Source organism: Hippocampus bargibanti, linkage group LG11, assembly GCF_051943395.1.
Source record: "Hippocampus bargibanti isolate YZ-2025 linkage group LG11, ASM5194339v1, whole genome shotgun sequence".
Taxonomy (NCBI): domain Eukaryota; kingdom Metazoa; phylum Chordata; class Actinopteri; order Syngnathiformes; family Syngnathidae; genus Hippocampus; species Hippocampus bargibanti.
Window position 1 is genome coordinate 2,166,211 of NC_142744.1, and position 20,358 is coordinate 2,186,568.

At 44.9% G+C, this 20,358-nt stretch overlaps 3 protein-coding genes across 5 annotated transcripts; 2 read left to right on the plus strand and 1 right to left on the minus strand.

Annotated features, from left to right (window-relative positions):
- The first annotated feature begins 458 nt into the window (after positions 1-458).
- Positions 459-8,187, plus strand: puf60a (poly-U binding splicing factor a). Of its 3 annotated transcripts, none has more exons than XM_089008900.1 (11): positions 459-602; positions 762-1,104; positions 1,207-1,302; positions 2,647-2,694; positions 2,777-2,938; positions 4,103-4,195; positions 4,267-4,480; positions 4,557-4,714; positions 5,704-5,788; positions 5,859-6,028; positions 7,056-8,187. In XM_089008900.1, exons 2-11 carry the CDS (start codon positions 982-984, stop codon positions 7,353-7,355), a joined length of 1,449 nt encoding a protein of 482 aa, XP_088865026.1. In that variant the 5' UTR covers positions 459-602; positions 762-981; the 3' UTR covers positions 7,356-8,187. The 3 variants fall into 3 exon arrangements, with proteins under 3 accessions (XP_088865026.1, XP_088865028.1, XP_088865027.1); XM_089008902.1 differs by having other exon boundaries at positions 945-1,104; XM_089008901.1 differs by having other exon boundaries at positions 459-1,104.
- Positions 8,188-8,906: 719 nt separating this feature from the next.
- On the plus strand, positions 8,907-15,803 carry klhl18 (kelch-like family member 18). Its single transcript, XM_089009220.1, has 10 exons — positions 8,907-9,068; positions 10,169-10,299; positions 11,176-11,316; positions 11,387-11,585; positions 12,596-12,756; positions 12,841-12,977; positions 13,068-13,290; positions 13,374-13,478; positions 14,848-14,959; positions 15,040-15,803. The coding sequence occupies exons 1-10, from the start codon at positions 8,940-8,942 to the stop codon at positions 15,424-15,426; spliced, it is 1,725 nt and encodes a 574-aa protein (XP_088865346.1). The 5' UTR covers positions 8,907-8,939; the 3' UTR covers positions 15,427-15,803.
- Positions 15,804-16,251: 448 nt separating this feature from the next.
- Positions 16,252-20,242, minus strand: bfsp2 (beaded filament structural protein 2, phakinin). The gene is made up of 7 exons (XM_089009223.1): positions 19,682-20,242; positions 18,295-18,377; positions 18,050-18,206; positions 17,219-17,380; positions 17,031-17,156; positions 16,724-16,959; positions 16,252-16,655 (listed from the first exon to the last, which is right to left on the minus strand). Exons 1-7 carry the CDS (start codon positions 20,120-20,122, stop codon positions 16,538-16,540), a joined length of 1,323 nt encoding a protein of 440 aa, XP_088865349.1. The 5' UTR covers positions 20,123-20,242; the 3' UTR covers positions 16,252-16,537.
- Between the last annotated feature and the right edge of the window lie 116 nt (positions 20,243-20,358).

A 20,358-nucleotide genomic window follows, 5' to 3' on the forward strand; every position in this document is an offset into this window, starting at 1 on the left:
TGATTTGCTTTAATGGGCTGAATAAAATGATGTGGCGGGCCAGATTTGGCCCGCGGGCCTCAACTTGCTGTACCTTAAACCCTGAAAAAAGTGTCCACTGTATGTTACAATTGACATATAAAACGAGCTTTTACGCAAAGTAAAATGTAAAAGTAAAAAAAAAAGAAAATTATGATGAAATACAAGTTTGACGACTGAAAATTACAATACACGACGCTTGTAGAATAGTACATTATCAATGAAATAGCACTTCCTGTTCATGACGACAAAAAAGTAGACAAAATATCAACAAATATTTCTCGTTTTATATCCAAAGAAATATGCGTTCTTTTTTTTTTATAAAATCTCGACATAAATATCAAATAAGCGAGCGAGTTTTCTTTCGTTATTTTTAAAAGCTTCGGAAATCTAATTGAGAAAACACGGATAGCGGAAGTGACGTCAGCATTACCCAAAGCTGCTCAGTCACACGAGTGACACTTGGATGCTTACATTTATTTGGCCAACATATAAACAGTGAACCGAACTGAACATTCGGAACCGAGACACACAGATAAAGAACCGGATTGGAGCTCGAGTGAAAGGCGCTTGCCGCGTTTGCGGTAGGAACGTGAAACGCTCTCATTCTGGGCATTGTTCCTTCGACGGAGGCATGCTAAGCTAATGCTAACTGAGCCTTTCTGTGTTCGTGTGTATGTTTTGTGTGTGTGTGTCGTGGATGTTGCCTGCCATCCCATCGTCAACATTAATACAATTTTCAGCTCAAGAAACTGAAAAACACGTTCGACTGTTTCTATCGAGACAATGATTATAACACCTGATGACAAATTCGGACTTGCAGCATCCCCCAAAGTTACGTTAAAGTCACGTTAGATAAAAGTCAAAATATTGATGCGAAAAAAGTTGAAAGTGTTGCTTGAAATCACTCGAATGGCGTCGTCAAGGGTATAACGGAGGAAGGCAAATCCAGCGACCGCTGTGATGCCACTGCGTATGCTTGTCATGGAGAACGGACAAGGCAACGCGACGGCGACGACGACGACAACCACGACGAGACTCGGCCTGCCGCCGCTCACCCTCGAACAACAGGAGGCGCTGCAAAAGGTAAAGCCCATCAAATACTCTTTACGAGAGAGCAACTTGTTGATTGATTAGATGCCAATGAATTGCTTGATCTGTCATCTGATTGGCTGTTTTCCTCATCAGGCCAAAAAATATGCAATGGAGCAGAGCATCCGGAATGTTCTGGCCAGACAGACGATGGCTCAACAGCAGCAACAGCAGCAGCTCAGTGGACTGCAGGTACACGGATGCGTAATGGATTGGATTTGCCTTTATTAGTCTCGCAGTGGAGAAATTTATGTTTCACAGCAGCAACGTGAGCTAGAAAGGCGTAATGTCACGTTGACATTACGCACACACCCTCTCGGTCATGACAATTGAGTCAAGCTAGATGATTTCGGACGTCTCATGGACACCCCTGGTACAAGCACCAACATCCATAAACCAACAGAATGTAGACATTTTAACGAGTGGCCTTTCTATGAACGGATAGGTTTGTAACCTGGCTAATGATATCTTGTGCAGGAGTGTACCAAATACAGTGAGATCTCGGTTTACGAATGCTTTAGCGAATGAACTTTTCGCCTTATGAACGTTAAATTCGAGAGAATATAATCTTGGCATACGGACTAGTTTTCGGGGAACACACGGAGCGCCACAATGGCTGGCGGGCGGACTAGTTTTCGGCGGAAGCAGACCAAACCACACGGCCGAACAGCGCCACGGTGGTTGCCGGACTAGTTTTCCACAACAATTTTCTTTGAGTGCAGACGTGGTTTGTTATCGAGTGTAGTACTTTTGTTATGATGGAACTGAAAAAGACCCCACCACTGGCTTGTGTTAAACCAAAGAAGACACAAAAGAAATCATCGAAAAGCACAAACGAGGTGTGCGTTTGTGTGACTTAGCGTCCCAGTACCAGTATGCTAAGTTGACCATTGCTACTTGTGGCTAAGGGGGTTTCTGTGTTCTCTAAGCAACGGTCTCAGGCAATAGAAGAGGTTGAAAAACCTCTGTTTATTTGGATTAACGAAATGCAGCTAGCAGGGGACATTGTGAGTGAGGGTATTATCGCCGAGAAAGCATGGCAACTTCATTTGGATATCATCAAGAGGCAACTACATTAACGACCATCACAAAGGTAAATAAAATGACTTTATTTTACTGTACTGTTTTTTTATTTAAATACAATACAACAGCACATTTATGAGACATAAAATAAGGTCTATTTTGTGTAGTTTTAAGGCTTATTTAGTAGAACATTATGTTTTGTGGGGACCTGGGAACGGATTATTCTCATATTAATGGTTTCCTATGGGAAATAAATGTTTGGCAGATGAACTTTTTGCCTTACACACACTTTCCGGGAACCAATTAAGTTCGTAAGCTGAGGTATCACTGTACTCCTTTCCGCCTTGGGTTAGATAGTTAACAGGCTGTGTCTGTTGACCTCAGATTGACCCCAGATTCTCTGTGCTCCATTGTGTATACCCATTCAATTTGTAACTTTATGAACATTAATTTTTCTGCGTTGGACCTTTGTGTTCATGATTGTGTTTGTTTGTGTGCGCAAATATGTTTCAGATGGCGTCTTTGTCAGTGGGGTTAGGCGAACTTTCTCCTCTTCAGTCAGTAAGTCATAATTTTCTCCAAGAAAAGTGTGAAGGTCTTATTTTGGCGATGCAAGCTAATGTGATGGTGACTTCCTGTTGAGGTGGCGGCTCAACGCCAACGCGCCTTGGCCATCATGTGCCGCGTCTACGTTGGCTCCATCTACTACGAGCTCGGCGAAGACACCATCAGGCAGGCCTTCATCCCCTTCGGACCCATCAAAAGCATCGACATGTCCTGGGACTCTGTTACCATGAAGCATAAGGTCAGAGGTCATGGCTACCCGGCTAGCTAGCTATTTTGTTATCTAGCTGGCTATTTAGCCATCTAGCTAGCTATCTAACTTGCTACCAAGCTAGCTATCTAGGTGGCTTCCTATCTAAATAGATATTTGCTATCTATTAGCTAGCGAGCTAGCTATCTATTAGTTATCTATTAGCTAGCTGGCTAACTTTCTGTCTATTTGAGTTATTCCGGGTTGAGTGAACGCTGGCGCATGTGGCTGCCGCTGCTCACCCACAGAAAAACTGATCCTGTGACTGTAAAGTGACCTTTTTTTGAGAGTTTTGAAAGGAGGTTAGAAATGAAATGGGCTGTTATTATTATTATTATTAGTAGTAGTAGTAGTAGTATTACTAGTACTTCTACTATTATTATTATTATTATTATTAGTAGTAGTAGTAGTAGTAGTAGTATTATTAGTACTCCTACTATTATTATTATTATTATTATTATTATTATTATTATTATTATTACTACTACTACTACTACTACTATTATTACTACTACTACTACTATTATTATTATTATTATTATTATTATTATTATTATTATTACTACTATTATTACTACTACTACTACTACTACTATTATTATTATTACGACTACTATTATTATTACTACTACTGTTATTATTACTACTACTACTACTACTATTATTATTATTAGTATTATTATTATATACTACTACTACTTCTACTATTATTATTATTATTATTATTATTATTATTATTATTATTATTACTACTATTATTATTACTACTACTGTTATTATTACTACTACTACTACTATTATTATTAATATTATTATTATTATTATTATTATTATTATTATTATTATTACTACTACTACTATTATTACTACTACTACTACTATTATTACTACGACTACTACTATTATTATTACTACTACTCCTACTATTATTACTACTACTACTACTACTATTATTACAACTACGACTACTATTATTACTACGACTACTACTATTAGTATTACTACTACTACTATTACTACTACTACTACTATTATTATTATTATTGTTATTTTTATTATTATTAAGCGTGTTGTAGTTATCAAATGGTAAAGTTTCCCAAGAAATAGATTTTTTTATTTGTTATAATTTGTTATTTTTTTTTTTTTTGTCTTCAGGGTTTTGCGTTTGTGGAATACGAAACGCCGGAAGCGGCTCAGCTAGCTCTGGACCAAATGAACTCCGTCGTCCTGGGAGGGCGAAACATTAAGGTTAGCTTGAGGTCAACTTTTGTCACCGCCGTCGACCACCGCCGGTGTCAAACAATCGACATTTTGAACAGGTGGGCCGGCCAAGTAACATCGGACAGGCTCTACCTATCATCGAGCAGCTAGCGGAGGAAGCGCGCGCCTTCAACAGGATCTACGTGGCGTCCATTCATCGCGACCTATCGGACGGTGACATCCGAAGTGTTTTTGAAGCCTTTGGGAAGATCAAGTTGTGTATGTTAGCTCGAGAGCCCACCACGGGACGCCACAAAAGCTACGGCTACATCGGTGAGGCTACACCGTGCCTCGCCTCGCCGTCGTAAAGCACTTCCTGCCACTGACGCCTTTTTGGGTTTGATTCCAGAATACGACAAACCCCAGGCAGCCGTTGACGCGGTGGCCTCCATGAATCTTTTCGACCTGGGCGGCCAATATTTGCGCGTCGGCAAAGCCGTCACGCCCCCCGTGCCGCTCATCAATGCCTCCGGGGGCTTGGCTACGGCTGCCAATTTCACTGCCCAGGTGAGTCCTGATGATGTCATCAGCTGTTAAGGCTGGAACGTTTTGATATAATAAGTTATCAAGCTAGCTAATAGCTAGCTGGCTCGCTTTCTATCTATTTGAGTTATTGCGGGTTGAGTGAATAATGAACCCTAACTAACTAGTTGCTATTTATTTGCTATTAGCTATCTGTTGTCTTTCTGTCTGGGTGGCTATCTAGCTAGCTAGCTATTAGCTGTCTTGCTCGCTGGAATTTTTTTTTACAAAAGGAGATAAGAGTCGATCTTCGATTGGATTAGCCTGATAAATTTACATTACACAGAAGCAAAGTAATGAAAGGAAAGGAAGACGTAGAAAAACAAAATACAGGAGCTGCTGTAAAGGCAGCCACTCACGCGGTGCCATCTTGAAGTCAAAACAACAAAATAAAAAAAATAATGTGACAACACATTATTATTTTACACAGACAGTCATTTAATTTTTAAGCAATTTCTGCATGAATGAAGCAGTTGTAGATGAAAGAGTAGAAGACCGAAGCCTCCTTTTCACCAGTGGATCTGGGACGTCATGGTGGAATGTGCACGTCTGCCACAAGCTAAATGTTGAAAGCAAACACCAAGCTGTACCATCCATTGACGAAAAGAGATTGTCTCACATCTCGCGTAAATCCGCTTCAATTCCAAGCCGCGACAATTCCACATACGCTCCTTTCTTTTCATGGCGGGCTCCTCAAGCCATGCATCCATCCATAACAATCATAATGATTTTGCGATTGACATGACTACTAGCTATTACCTAGCTGGCTCGTTTTCTATCTATTTGAGTTACTTCCGGGTCGAGTGAACGCTGGCGCATGTGGCTGCCGCTGCTCACCCACAGAAAAACTTATCCTGTGACTGTAAAGTGACCTTGAGAGTTTTGAAAGGCGCTTATAAATTAAATTTATTATTATTATTATTATAAAAATAGTAAGAATAATTGGCTTCTATGTGCTATGCTGCTGCATTCAGGATCCAATGAGCGCGTCCGTATTAAGAGCGCTGGCTGGTCTTCCGCAAGGCGTCATGGCGGCTCAAGCTCCGGGCGTCATTACAGGTGGGACCCCGCCCACCACCACTGCATCACCCCGCCTCCCGGGTTCCAAAACGTGATGTCACATTTTCAGGCGTGACCCCAGCCCGAGCAGGCCTGCCTCAAGTGTCTCTGGTCAATCCCGTCCTGGCCACGCCCCCTGCCCTGAGGATGGATGAAGAGCATCACCAAGGAGCCCACTTGGATGCCAATAAAGCCACTGACGGACTCCATGATGTCAACAAGATTGTCCGCAATCACAAAGTAAGCAAAAATATATGTCTATATACACTGATACTTCAGCTTACGAACGCTTTAGCTCACGAACTTTTCGCTTTACGAACATTAAAATTCGCGAGAATATAATCTTGGTACATGAACTAGTTTTCGGCGGACGAACCAAATCACACAACGCCGCAGTGGCTAGTTTTCTTCATCCCTTCCTTTGAGTGCAGACGTGGTTTGTTATGGAGTGGAGTACTTTTGCTATTATGGGGCCAAAAAAAAAACCCCACCACAGGCAAATGTTGAGCCGAATCGGACACAAAAGAAAATGACGGTCGAACAGAAGAAGTAGATCATCAAAAACACCAACGGGGTGTGCGTTTGTGTGAATTAGCGTCCCAGTACCAGTATGCTAAGTCGACCATTGCTACGTGTGGCTAAGAGTGTTTCTGTGTTGTCTAAGCAACTGTTTTAGGCAAAAGAAGAGGTTGAAAAACTTCCATTGATTTGGATTAATGAAAAGCAACTAGCAGGGGACAGTGTGAGTGAGGGTATTATTGCCGAGAAAGCACAGCAACTTCACTCGGATATCATCAAGAGGCAACGACCATCACAAAGGTCAATAAAACCACTTTATTATACCGTACAGTTTATTTCTTTCGTTACAATATAATAGCACATTTATTATACATAAAATAAGGTATATTTTGTGTAGTTTTAAGGCTTATTTCATAGAAATTATGTTTTATGGGCACCTGGGAACGGATTATCGTCATTTTAATGGTTTCATATGGGAAATTAATGTTTGGCAGATGAACTTTTTGCCTTACACACACTTTCTAGGAACCAATTAAGTTTGTAAGCTGAGTTATCACTGTATATTGATTTTGAGAGCACTCGGTGACTATTTTTGGGCTTTTTTTGACACTACTTTGTTAGTTTTGCTCCAAAACTACATCGAATTACTCTTGAGTGTACATTCAAATATCTCTTGAAACTGCAATGTTTGTACTTGAACTGTAACTGTAATCTTCATGTACTTTTTGTGTTTTTTTCTGCCCCTCAGTCGCGCGTAATGGTCCTGAGAAACATGGTCGGCCTGGATGACATTGACGACCAGCTGGAGGGTGAGGTGACGGAGGAATGCGGCAAGTTCGGACAGGTCAAGCGAGTGGTCATCTACCAGGAACGTCAGGGAGAGGACGCCGATGCCGACGTCATCATTAAGATCTTCGTCGAATTCAACCACACGGCCGAGATGAACCGAGCGGTTCGGGCTTTAGACCGCCGCTGGTTCGGCGGGCGCAAGGTGTCAGCCGAGGCCTACGAACAAGAGCGCTTTGAAAACAATGACCTGTCGGCGTAGAAGCCAGCGGTCAGGATGGACGTCAAGTCAAGGGTGCACTTACGAGCGTCGATGCTAGCTAGCTAGCTAGCTAGCTAGCTAGCTAGCGGTAACCCATCAGCAGTGGCGAACTATCGTCGGTAACAATTGCCATTGGCGACCATTTGCGGTCAACAACAGTCCATTTTGAGATGTTACACGTTAGCACTCGCTAACAGGGTCTGTCTGGTTAGAAAAACATACCAAGTCGCCGAGACACGGAAGAAATACGTTAGCACTCGCTAACTGCTCTGGTTACAAAAAAAAAACAAGCCGGTAATCATCAGCAAAGATGCCTCGAGTGCCGCCACGAGCCACCGTAAGGTCCCGTTTGGGTTTGAAAATGGAATTGGGACTTAAAGGACAACCGACGTCGCCGGACAAGTTGTGTCCATAATTTGTAAAATGGCTTCAAATGACTTCTAATGAGCGTATTTTACAAAGATTCCACCGCATATCGCTATATTTTACCTTTTAAGACTGCCGCTGAATATTCCGGAAGTCTTGTTTTTGAGTTGGTGACGAGTCCGTACGTGACGTCACTGAAGGAACGCGGAAAAAAGGACACATTGAAGCAGTCCTTCCATCAAGTCAATGCTTTTTGCTGTACTTGTTTGGTCTGAAAACTTCGTGTTGTACCAAAAAGAGGCAGAAGAGGGCGACAAAGCTCTGTGTAAGAAACTAATCAGCCTGTGGAAACGGGCTAATTCCTTACAAGGAGCTTTGTCGCCATTTTCTGCCTTTTTTTGGTGCTACATTTCCCCCCTCAGATACCTCAAAATGGCACGGAATAAATTATTTAATCGATTGCAAACATGTATGCTTTCCTCTTCGGAACTATTTGAATCATATTCGTAACAAGAAGGCATCTTCTCCGAATCTGAAGCCATTGTTTTGATTCTCGAGCAAGGCAAGGCGTCTTGGCGTGACGCCACAAACAAGGGGGCGGGACCTTCTGAAACTGGCCACTTCCGGTTTTGCAGATTTTAGACACTTTAAGTCATTTTTATTGGTGTTTTGCATTTGAATAAAAATATCATACTGCGTGTTTTGCGTATTTTAGAGGCTATAAAATGTTTTTCTGATGTCAGTTAGCAAACAAAAAAGGGATGTCGGTTGTCCTTTAAATAAGCAGAGAAACAGCCACGAAGAGGTCAAGCCAATCTTTTTTTTTCAGGCTGTACCTTAAAGAAAACAGGAAGTGGACCATTGTTGATATCGATCAGCCATCTTGAATGCGCTCACCGTTGTGACCTTTCTTGGAAATCACACAGCTGGGCTCACACGTGACTACTAAAAACTGGTTGAGCCTCAAAGACTGCCCACGGACATTTTGTAAATGTTTCTTTTGGTTTTATATTAAAACAAAGAAAATGAGCACAATTTGAGGGGTCATGTATGTTTGTTTGTTTGTTTTTTTTTTTGCTAATGAAGCTAACATTGCGAGTCTCCCTTGACAACGATTGACGTGATTACGCTTTTTGTTTGAAGGGCAAGCGAAAGTGTTTCCGGTGTGCTACGGCGGCTCGAAGGTTCTCCAGGCTCGCAGTTAGCGCGACGCTGACGATGGGAGAGGTGGTTTCCGAGGAGCTCGAAGATTTAGTCCATTTTTCAGTGCATGACCTGCCGGGTAGAGGTTATGTCGTCATGGAGGAGATACGACGTCAGGGGAAACTCTGTGACGTCACGCTCAAGGTACAACCGAAACGTTTTCGCACGGCAAGCCGTAAAGTAGCCCGCATGCTAGTTTAGCCTAGCATTTAGTGCTGAGCTCATGCTAACTGGAATTAAGAACGGCTTACTTACGGCCGGGACGACACATTACGATTAAATGTTCTATATGGACGCTAACTGACCTTTGACCCGCTGTCAATGAAAGTAGCGTGTTGTCAGTTGGGTGTTTGACACCGTTGGTTCTCTAAGAGTGACTGAACTCTCTTGGTTGTCAAATTGAGTTGTGGGGCGTCTGTCAACAATACAGTTTTATCAATACTAACCTGTCAAAATGTTGAGTGTGGTGCCGCCATTATCAACAAGTACAGGAAAATGTCATTAAAATGACAACATGCTTGATTAATATTTTGTATTGACCCAAGTGTGACACGATTGAGCACTGTGTTATTTCATTGACGTATCGTAATTTCCGGACTATAGAACACACTTGATTATACGTTTCACCCAGTACATTTTTTAAAGGAAAAAACATTTTGTACATACATGAACCGCACCTGTCTATAAGCCGCATGTTTATAAAGAAATGCGGTGCGCTGAAAAAGTTTTAATTATGTACCTTAACTTTGTGCCTCTTATGTGGCAGCAACACAACAAGCATTACGGTACTAACACAACCCTAACAGGGCTGGTTAAAAAAAAACAGGACAGTAAAAGTCACTGAGACACAGCAGTCACACAGCAGCAACACGTTAGCACTCGCTAATAGGTCTGGTTAGCAAAAAAAAAGCCGGTAGAAGTCGCTGAGACACGGCAGTCACACAGCAGCGACATGTTAGCATTCGCTAACAGATCTGGTTACAAAAAACAAGTCGATAAAAGTCACTGAGACACGGCAGTCACACAGCAGCAACACGTTAGCATTTGCTAACCGGTCTGGGTACAAAAATATACCGAGTCACTGAGACATGAAAGAAATACGTTAGCACTCGCTAACAGGCCTGGTAAACAAAAAAATAAGTTTGAAAGCTTGTGACAAAAAGTATTGGTTTATAGTTCCGGAAACAACGGTAAATAATGTTGACAAAATGGACTTTATTGCGATGGATGAATTTATTTCACAGGCTGGCGAGCACAAATTCAGCGCCCATCGTATCGTGTTGGCGGCCTCCATCCCGTACTTTCATGCCATGTTCACCAACGATATGGTGGAGTGTAAACAAGACGAGATACTCATGCAAGGAATGGACCCCAGGTACTGCAAAACGGATCTGACACCGCTTGATAGTCCACCACATCATCATCATCATCATCATCATCATCATCATCATCATCATCATAGTAATAATAATAATAATAATAATAATAATAATAATAATAATAACAGTAGTAGTAGTAGTAGTAGTAGTAGTAGTAGTAGTAGTAGTAGTAGTAGTACTCATAGTAATAGTAGTAGGAATAGTAGTAGTAGTAATAGTAGTCGTAATAATAGTCGTAATAATAGTAGTAATAGTAGTTGTAGCAGTAATAATAGTCGTAATAATAGTATTAATAGTAGTAGTAGTAGTACTAGTAGTAATAATAGTAGTAGTACTAGTAGTAATAATAGTAGTAGTAGTAATAATAATAATAATAATAATAATACATTTTGTTTATAAGTGCCTTTCCAAACTCTCAAGGACACAGCAAAAATATCCTGTGGATGAGCAGCGGCAGCCACACGCGCCAGCGTTCACTCAACACGGAACTAACATAAAATGCTCATCATTACACAATAATAATAATAATAATAATAAATATAATAATAATAAAATTTCATTTCTAAGCGCATTTCAAAACTCTCAAGGTCACTTTACAGTCACGGTACAATATTTTCTGTAGGTGAGCAGCGGCAGCCACTTGCGCCAGCGCTCAGTCAACTCGGAATAACTCAAATAGCTAGCTAGATAGCAAATGGATAGCTAGCGAGATAGCCAGCTAGCCAATAGATAGATAGATATATTTTGAATATGTAAAATAAAAAAAATATCAATTAAATGTATACTTAGCCTAAGATTGCTTTCAACAAGGTGTGTGTGTGTGTGTGTGTGTGTGTGTGTGTGTGTGTGTGTGTGTGTGTGTGTGTATTCAGTGCTCTGGAAGCCCTGATCAACTTCGCCTACAGCGGCCACGTGGCCATCGACCAGCAGAACGTTCAAGCCCTCCTAATCGGCTCCAGCTTCCTGCAGCTCCAAAACGTCAAAGATGCTTGTTGCTCCTTCCTGCGAGACAGGTGATATCCGTCACTTGACCTTTGACACGTTCCCGTTCCATTGAGTTGGGCGTTCCATTTTGTTCCTCAGGTTGCATCCGAAGAACTGTTTGGGGGTGCGTCAGTTTGCGGAGACCATGATGTGCGCTACGCTTTACGACTCGGCTAACAACTTCCTGCATCGGCACTTTGTGGACGTGTCCTTGTCGGAGGAGTTCCTCACCCTGGGGACCGAAGAACTGCTGGAGCTCGTCGCTTGCGATGAACTTAATGTGAAAACTGAGGAGCAGGTCTGTCATTCCTTTTTGCCTCTTGTTTCTTTTACACATCCTGTTCTGTCCTTAACTCGTTCACTGCCAGATGATGTGCAAAAATGTGTCCACTCCGGTGCCAGGGTTTTTGTCATTGTCACTCAAATTCCAGGACCCACAGAAGATTAAGTTTTAGGACTACATAAACATTCAATTCAGCGTAAGAAACCTTAGAGTCTCTTGTTTCGGAAGAAAAAAAATAGTTAATTCCTAAGTTATATGGCTCTGGAGTTATCTGAGCTTGAAATGGGGGCAGATGTCCAAAATACAATTTTTGATTTATATGGCGCTTTAAAAACAGCTGAAGCTGTAACAAAGCGCGAACATGGACAAAAGGCAAATGCTGCCCCCTGTTAGCTAGCTATTAGCTAGCTAACTTTCTATCTGAGTTACTTCCGGGTTGTGTGAACGCTGGCACGTGTGGTTGCCGCTGCTCACCCACAGAAAAACTTATCCTGTGATTGTAAAGTGACCTTGAGAGTTTTGAAAGGCGCTAAGAGATGTAATGTATTATTTTTATTAATAATACACTAAACGTTCACTCAACTCGGAAGTAAATCAAATAGATAGAAAGCTAGCTAGCCAGTCAGTAGATTACGAATAGATAGCCAACAGATAGCTCCCTCGATAGCCAGCCACCCAGATCGCTATATAGCTAGTAGATAGCTACCTAGAGAGCCAGCCACCCAGATAGCTATATAGCTAATAGATAACTAGCCAGATTGCCAGCCACCAAGATATCCTTATATCCAATAGAAAGCTAAATAGAGAGAAAGCTAGCTAGCCAACTCGTAGATAGCTAATAGATAGCCAACAGATAGCTATACAGCTATAAACAAAACGCTGGCTTGGTGTGTTTGCGTTCCACGTTTCCCGTCTTTGGACATATCCTGCTGTGTCTTGAGTCCCGTCCTCCGTCAAGAGTGTTTCAGGGACGGCATGGGCAGCATTGAAGACATGTCCAACCCTCGTCCGTCTTTCCCCACCAGGTTTTTGAGGCGGCGTTGTCTTGGGTCCATCACGATCGTGTCAACCGGGAATCTTTGCTACCGGAACTGCTGTCCAAGATCCGGTTACCGCTCTGTCGTCCTCAGTTCCTGACGGAGCGAGTCCAGCAGGAAGAACTCGTGCGCTGCTGCCACAAATGCCGGTCGGAAGCTGTTTTCTTGCCTCGGTTTAAACCGGCGTCGGGTCGGGTTCCGATCGTTACCGTTCGCCGTCCCGTCCCCCTTAGAGACCTCCTGGATGAGGCCAAAGACTTCCATCTCATGCTAGAGCGCCGCCCACACCTTCCCGCCTTCAAGACGCGTCAGAGGTGCTGCACATCCATCATGGCGCTCATCTACGCCGTGGGAGGACTCAACAGCTCCGGTGTGAAGGGGGCGGGACTTTGGACACACCGTCCGAATGGTCCTGGGACTAACCCCACCCCCCGTGACTCCCCATGACTCCCTCCCACAGGCGACTCTCTGAACGTGGTGGAAGTGTTCAATCCTATGGGGAACTTCTGGGAACGCTGCCAACCAATGAGGACGGCCCGTAGCCGGGTGGGCGTGGCCGTGGTCAACGGACTCCTCTACGCCATCGGAGGCTACGACGGGCAGTCGCGACTCAGCACCGTCGAGGTGTACAACCCCGAGACGGACGCTTGGACCAGAGTGTCCAGCATGAACAGCCAACGCAGGTCGGCTTGGCGATCGGGACATTCGATCGGCGCTTATTGATTGGTGCCTTGATGTGATCGAGCGTTCTCGCGGTGTTCCTCAGCGCCATGGGAACGGTTGTGATTGACGGACACATCTACGTCTGCGGCGGCTATGATGGAAAATCGTCTCTCAACTCTGTCGAGTGCTACTCGCCGCACACTGACAGGTAACAAGCTGGTCGGGTTAGGGTTAGTAGGGTTAGTAAGTAGAGTTTTGGTTTGTAGCGTTTGGGTTAGTACGGTCTGGGTTAGTAGGGTTAGGGTTGTTAGGGTTACTAAGGTTAGGGTTAGTAGGCTTAGGGTTAAAGTTAGTAGGGTTAGGGTTAGTAGAATTATGGTTAGTAGGGTTCGGGTTGGGGTTAGTAGTGTTAGGGTTAGTATGGTTCGGGTCAGGGTTAGTAGGGTTCGGGTTAAGGTTAGTAGTTAGTAGGGTTAGTAGCTACTAGGGTTAGGGTTGTTAGGGTTACTAAGGTTAGGGTTAGTAGGGTTAGGGTTAAAGTTAGTAGGGTTAGGGTTTGTAGAATTATGGTTAGTAGGGTTGGGGTTAGTAGTGTTTGGGTTAGGGTTAGTATGGTTCGGGTCAGGGTTAGTAGGGTTCGGGTTAAGGTTAGTAGTTAGTAGGGTTAGTAGCTACTAGGGTTAGGGTTGTTAGGGTTACTAAGGTTAGGGTTAGTAGGGTTAGGGTTAGTAGAATTAGGGTTAGTAGAGTTAGGGTTAGTAGTGTTTGGGCTAGGGTGAGTAGGGTTCACGTCAGGGTTAGTAGGGTTCGGGTTAGTAGGGTTAGCAGGGTTAGTCGGGTTAGTAGGGTTAGTAGGGTTAGCAGGGTTAGTAGAGTTAGTAGAGTTAGGGGTTAGTAAGGTCCCCAACCACTAGTCCGCAGCCCTGTACTGGTCCGCGAACCACTCGGAACCAGGTCACACAGAAACAGGCGCAAAAAAAAATAAATCTGTATGCTATCTATTAGCTAGCTAGCTTTCTCTCCCAGTTACTTCCGGGTTGAGTGAAGGCCTAGCTAGCTTTGTGTTATCCATCTATTAGCTAGCTTGCTTTCTATCCGAGTTACTTAGCTATCTATTAGCTGTCTCTTAGCTAGCTAGCTTTCTGTCCGACTTACTTCCGGGTTGAGTGAAGGCCTAGCTAGCTAAATGCTAGCCATCTATTAGCTAGCTTACTTTCCATCCGAGTTATTTAGGTATTTATTAGATGTCTTTTAGCAAGCTAGCTTTCTATCTGAGTTACTTCGGGGTTGAGTGAAGGCCTAGCTAGCTATCTGTTAGCTATCTATTAGCTAGCTAGCCTTCTATCCGAGTTACCTCCGGGTTGAGTGAAGGCCCATGTAATGAAAAGCTTGTTTTCAACTCTGAAGTCAAGAAAAATGACTTATTGTGGTTTACGTGGGACAATTTGCAATTTTGGTTCAGACTTTCGCGAGCATTTTGGCACTTGACACGCTTGATTTGCTATCGCGGGTCGAAGAAAATGTCGCGTCGGGCCAGATTTGTCCCCCGGGCCTTGACTTTGACACCTATGTCCTAGGTGGTCTCTGGTGACGGAGATGAGCGCCAGTCGCAGCGCCGCCGGCGTCACCGTCTTCGACGGACGCATCTTCGTATCCGGAGGACACGACGGTCTCCAGATATTCAACACGGTCCGTCACATCCTGGTCTTTCTTCTTCTTCTCTTTGTCGACATCGGTGACGTAGCGTCAATCTGCGTGCAAACCCGTAGGTGGAATATTACAATCATCACACGAACCGCTGGCACGTTTCCTCGCCCATGTCAAACAAACGTTGCCGTCACGGGGCGGCGTCGCTGGGCAGCCACTCGTACGCCGTGGGCGGCTACGACGGTTCCGGGTTCCTGAGTGGCGCCGAGGTCTTCAGCTCAGCTTCGGGGCAGTGGAGCCACCTGGTGGCCATGAACACGCGACGCAGTCGAGTGTCCCTGGTGGCGGCGTCGGGACGCCTTTATGCCGTGGGCGGATACGACGGACAAACCAACCTGGGATCGGTGGAGATGTTCAACCCCGACACGGGTCGATGGACCTTTATGTCCCCGATGGCCTGCCACGAGGGCGGCGTGGGCGTCGGTTGCGTCCCGCTGCAGCCCGCCTAAACGGACCCGTTGCACCCCGTCGCAGCTGTCGGGTGAGGGGGGGGGGCCAGGTAAGCCCCGGCGAGGCCGAGCGGCGCGGTCACCTAGGCGACCGTCGCTAACGATTAGCATTGTGCCCGTGGGCGTTCCGACCGGCGGCGAGCGCCGCGATCCGGCGACCGGGGTCCCGCCGCGCTCGCCGCTTCCTGTTGGCCGGGACAGGAAATGGCGCATCTGCTTCAATATAAAAGCACTTTGGTGCCATCCGAGAAGGCTTTTATTTTGGAAACAAGCCTGGAATTTGACCTGCGTCCTCATAAGTCCCAATTTAAACAATGTGCGAAAAATGTGATGGTGGAGCAAAGTTGGTGAAAGTGGAAAATTAAATGAAGTTGCTTCATGGTGCCTCATATTCTCGTTATCGTCACAATCTAAAAAAAATAATAATTAGCAACAATGGTGACGTGATAGCATTCGCTTTACTTGAAAAAAAATGCTTAATTGTAATATTTCAACCATGTTAATCAAGATACACATATCCCCGTTTATTATGGTAAATGGGGACCAGAACCCCGCCGCGATAGGTGAACGGTGGTGCCTCGTATTTTCGTTAGCGTCACAATCTAAAAAAAAAAATCATAATTAGCAACAATGGTGACATGATAGCATTCGTTTTACTTGAAAAAAATGCTTAATTGTAATATTTCAACCATGTTAATCAATATACACTAATCCCCGTTTATCATGGTAAATGGGGACCAGAACCCCGCCGCGATCGGTGAACGGTGGCGCCTCATATTTTCGTTAGCGCCACAATCTAAAAAAAATAATAATTAGCAACAATGGTGACGTGATAGCATTCGTTTTACTTGAAAAAAATGCTTTATTGTAATATTTCAACCATGTTAATATACACTAATCCCCGTTTTCATGGTAAATGGGGACTAGAACCCCCCGCGATAGGTCAAAAGTCGCTGGGGAATCACTTTATTGGGACTCGTCGTGAACTTCAGTGTTTCACGCGGTAAACAAAATCCATAATTCATGATTAGCATTTAGCACCTTGGATGAAAACCAAGACTTTTATTGTCTCATGGACCAACAGGAAGTCAAATTCTGAATAGCCTCATTTTTAATGACCGCTAGGCTTACTGGGATCTTCAGGCTCCTTGGTTATACACTCCATTGAAGGTCTTTGATCTCCAGGAGTCTTGGACGGTCCGCCTCGATCCCTTTGCGGACCGGGACACCTAGAGACACATTTGTCAATCAGTCCAACCTGACGGATCATTGACTGAGGTGACCTTCAGCCACTCACTCCGCAGGCTGGAAGCGTCGTTCCTCTCCGTCCAAAATCCCGTGGTACAGTCGGATCTCCTGCTCCAGGTGTTGCTTGTTACCGACCAGATTGTCGTAGTCCCTTCGCTGTTGCTCCATCTCGCCGCGAACGTCCGCCAGTTCCGCCTCAAGCTTGGACACCACCGAACCGAGATTCTGAAGCTCCATATCGTGCCAGTGCCGGGCATCCCCCAATGAGTTCTCCAGACCACGTTTCTACAAGGAGACCCGATTCAACATGAGGGACGAGTGATAACTAGCCGAAGGGCTCGACTCATGGATCTCACCAAAGCTCGGATGGATTCCGTTTCAGCCTGGAGGCTTTGGATCTTACAGCCTGCGTCGGAGCACTGGACCTTCAAGGCCTCCATCTGTTCTTCTTCTGGACTAAGTCGACTTAGGCACTTGGATTCCTACGCCAGGAACATACATGAAGAACCTACCCGTGCAAAACTGGGTGTTCCGTCCGGGTCACCTTGCATTCCTGGTAGCTGTCCGTCTCGGCTCGGTTCTTCTCCGTCACTTTCTCCCAATGGTTCCGGATGTAGGCCAAGATCTGGTCCAAGCTGGTTTCAATAGGAGCGTCCGGTTGATCCAATTCCCGTCCGGACATTTGAGTGTAGAGGAGACGCACGTCCTGTTGTGGGTGGGGTGACGAATTGGGGACGGAATCGGGAACCAGGATGTTGGTGATGCGCATGGAAATACGGTCAAATCTCGGTTTTTGAACAAACTGAGCGCACCTGAATGCACCACTTAACTCCCCTCCGCTTCCTTATACGTCATTTCCTGGTGTCGCCTCTCATTGTTAAATAAAGTTATTACAGTCAAACCAGTGTTTTTGAACGTCTCGATTCTGGACCGATTTGGTTTTTGACCAACAATTTAGCTTTTTTTTATGCCTTGGTTTACAACCAAAAAAGGGTTCTCGACCAAACTGAGCGCACCTGAATGCACCACTTAACTCCCCTGCGCTTCCTTATATGTCACTTCCTGGTGTCGCCTGTCATTGTGACCGATGCATCCATATTGTTAAATAAAGTTTTTACAGTCAAACCTCGGTTTTTGAACGTCTGGGTTCATGACCAATTCAGTTTTTTATCCATTTTTTTTATTTTTTATGCTTCTGTTTACAACCAAAAAAGGGTTCTCGACCAAACTGAGTGCACCTGAATGCACCACTTAACTCCCCTGCGCTTCCTTATACGTCACTTCCTGGTGTCGCCTCTCATTGAGACCGATGCATCCGTATTGTTAAATAAAGTTTTTACAGTCAAGCCTCGGTTATTCCGAAACGACCTCTGACCTGCTCGTGCTGCCGCTCCAGTTGTTGCAGTTCGGCCCTCATGGCGTCCATCTGCTCTTCCAGCTCCGCCCGAGTCAGGCCGGCATCCTCCAAGACTTTGTAGAGCGACGCCATCTCATCTTCCGCCGCTTTCCGGAATGGTCGCTCGCTTTCAAACCTGCGGCAGAAACGCACACGTGACGACGAATCGGCCGCCTGACTCCGCCCACTTGAGCCACCATCGATGGCCGCAATTGACCTCTGACCTTTCTTTAAAATCCTCTGCGTTGGCCTGCACGTTTTCTGTCTGCAGCGTCAGTCGAGCGTTGTCCAGGATGGCCTCGCTGACCTGGTTACATACATCGCCATGGAAACGCTACTGTCAGTCACTCATGCTCATATTTTCGAGGAAAACATCTTTTAACTCATTCAAGGCCATTCACGAATTTATTCGGGAATTGAAAATATGACGTAGAGCGCCATTCCCGAATTTGTTCATTTTTTGCTTGGGTGCCGATAAAGCACTGGCCAATCTTATCAATGATGGTCAATCTTATCAATGATGTTTTGCCATTTAACGGATTGCTATAGCTATATAGCTATCTATCTATTAGCTAGCTAGCTATTTAGCTCGCTAGTTATCTAACTCGCTATCTAACTTGCTATCTATTAGATAGCTAGCTAGCTTTCCATCTTTTTGAGTTACTTCCGGGTTGACTGAACACTGGCGCGTCTGGCTGCCGCTGCTCACCCACAGAAAAACTTAAGCCCGTGACTGTAAAGTGACCTTGAGAGTTTTGAAAGGAGCTTAGAAATCAAATGTATTATTATTATTATGATTATTATTATCGATAATTGATAGTTAGCTCGTCAGCTAGATAGACTCAACCCGGAAGTAACACAAATAGATAGAAAGCTACATAGTTGGCCAATAAATATGATTCTGATTCTAAAGATCAAATGCTGTATTAGCTATCTGACTGGCTAGCTAGCTAGCTATTAGCTATCTGTTAGCTAGCAAGCTAACTTTCTATCTCTGAGTCATTCCAGGTTGAGTGAACGCTGGTGCGTGTGGCTGCCGCTGCTCACCCACAGAAAAACTTAAGCCCGTGACTGTAAAGTGACCTTGAGAGTTTTGAAAGGAGCTTAGAAATCAAATGTATTATGATTATTATGATTATTATTATTATAGCTAATTGATAGTTAGCTCGTCAGCTAGATAGACTCAACCCGGAAGTAACACAAATAGATAGAAAGCTACATAGTTGGCCAATAAATATGATTCTGATTCTAAAGGTCAAATACTGTATTAGCTATCTGACTGGCTAGCTAGCTAGCTATTAGCTATCTGTTAGCTAGCTAGCTAACTTTCTATATCTGAGTTATTCCAGGTTGAGTGAACGCTGGCGCGTGTGGCTGCCGCTGCTCACCCACAGAAAAACTTATCCTGTGACTGTAAAGTGACCTTGAGAGCTTTGAAAGATGCTTAGAAATCAAATGTATTTATTATTATTATTATTATTATTATCTCCACAGGGGTCACCGTCATCAAGTGATATCACATGGAAGTCAATCGGTGAAATCGAGGTCCACGCTGGACTTATCTGTCCGCTGTCCATCCCACCCCCGCCCCCCCCCCCTTCTTCCCCTCACCTGCCTGTAGACATCCTCCCACTGGCCCCTTAGCGGCCCCCACGCTCCGGCGCAAGACGCTTTGCGGTCCAGACTCAAACGGATTTGTTCCTCCAGCTGCTGATTCAGTTCTTCCAGCGCTTGGACTTTGTCCCGGTACTCCATCAAGCAGCTGTTGAGACCGCCCCCCGGCCCGCCCTGACCCGCCCGCTCGCCCGCCCGGGGCAACACGGGCGTCGCCGTACTCCTGGTGCCCTGCAGGAAGATGCTACTGATGCCCAAAGCTCTTCGAGACACGCGGGTCCCTAATCCGGATCCGAGGGCCACGGGGGGCGCCGCGCCGACGAAGACGCCCCGGCAGGGGACCCCGCCGGGCGCCAACCGGACGCTCGGGCGCTCGGATGACGACGACGAGGACGCGGACTGGCCCAGAAACGAAGAGCGGCGTCGAGGCAGAGGCATGGCGGACTAAACCAAAGAGGGAGCCGCCTGCCTGCATTTATGGAAGGACGGGATTCTGGAAAGATGGCGCTTTTGTCCGGTTAACATTTGTGTTAGTGCGCTGACCTCTGACCTTTGTTGTCACGCTGCCTTGTGTATGTGTGTGTGTGTGTGTGTGTGTGTGTGTGCGCGCGCAGCTGCGTCAGCAAACGCAAACACGCTGTGACTCAGCTGTTTTGTTTTGTTGTTCCTTTCAA

Excerpts from the sequence above, each read along its gene's own strand:
- puf60a (XM_089008901.1), top strand. The coding sequence starts at position 982 with ATGCCACTGCGTATGCTTGTCATGGAGAACGGACAAGGCAACGCGACG. Across the intron at positions 5,789-5,858 it reads AGCTCCGGGCGTCATTACAG|GCGTGACCCCAGCCCGAGCA; the intron begins GTGGGACCCCGC and ends TCACATTTTCAG. Across the intron at positions 6,029-7,055 it reads AGATTGTCCGCAATCACAAA|TCGCGCGTAATGGTCCTGAG; the intron begins GTAAGCAAAAAT and ends TCTGCCCCTCAG.
- bfsp2 (XM_089009223.1), bottom strand. The coding sequence starts at position 20,122 with ATGCCTCTGCCTCGACGCCGCTCTTCGTTTCTGGGCCAGTCCGCGTCC. Across the intron at positions 18,378-19,681 it reads GGGAGGATGTCTACAGGCAG|GTCAGCGAGGCCATCCTGGA; the intron begins GTGAGGGGAAGA and ends GTATGTAACCAG. Across the intron at positions 17,381-18,049 it reads TGGAGCGGCAGCACGAGCAG|GACGTGCGTCTCCTCTACAC; the intron begins GTCAGAGGTCGT and ends CACCCACAACAG.
- klhl18 (XM_089009220.1), top strand. The coding sequence starts at position 8,940 with ATGGGAGAGGTGGTTTCCGAGGAGCTCGAAGATTTAGTCCATTTTTCA. Across the intron at positions 11,317-11,386 it reads TGCTCCTTCCTGCGAGACAG|GTTGCATCCGAAGAACTGTT; the intron begins GTGATATCCGTC and ends TTTGTTCCTCAG. Across the intron at positions 14,960-15,039 it reads GTCTCCAGATATTCAACACG|GTGGAATATTACAATCATCA; the intron begins GTCCGTCACATC and ends GCAAACCCGTAG.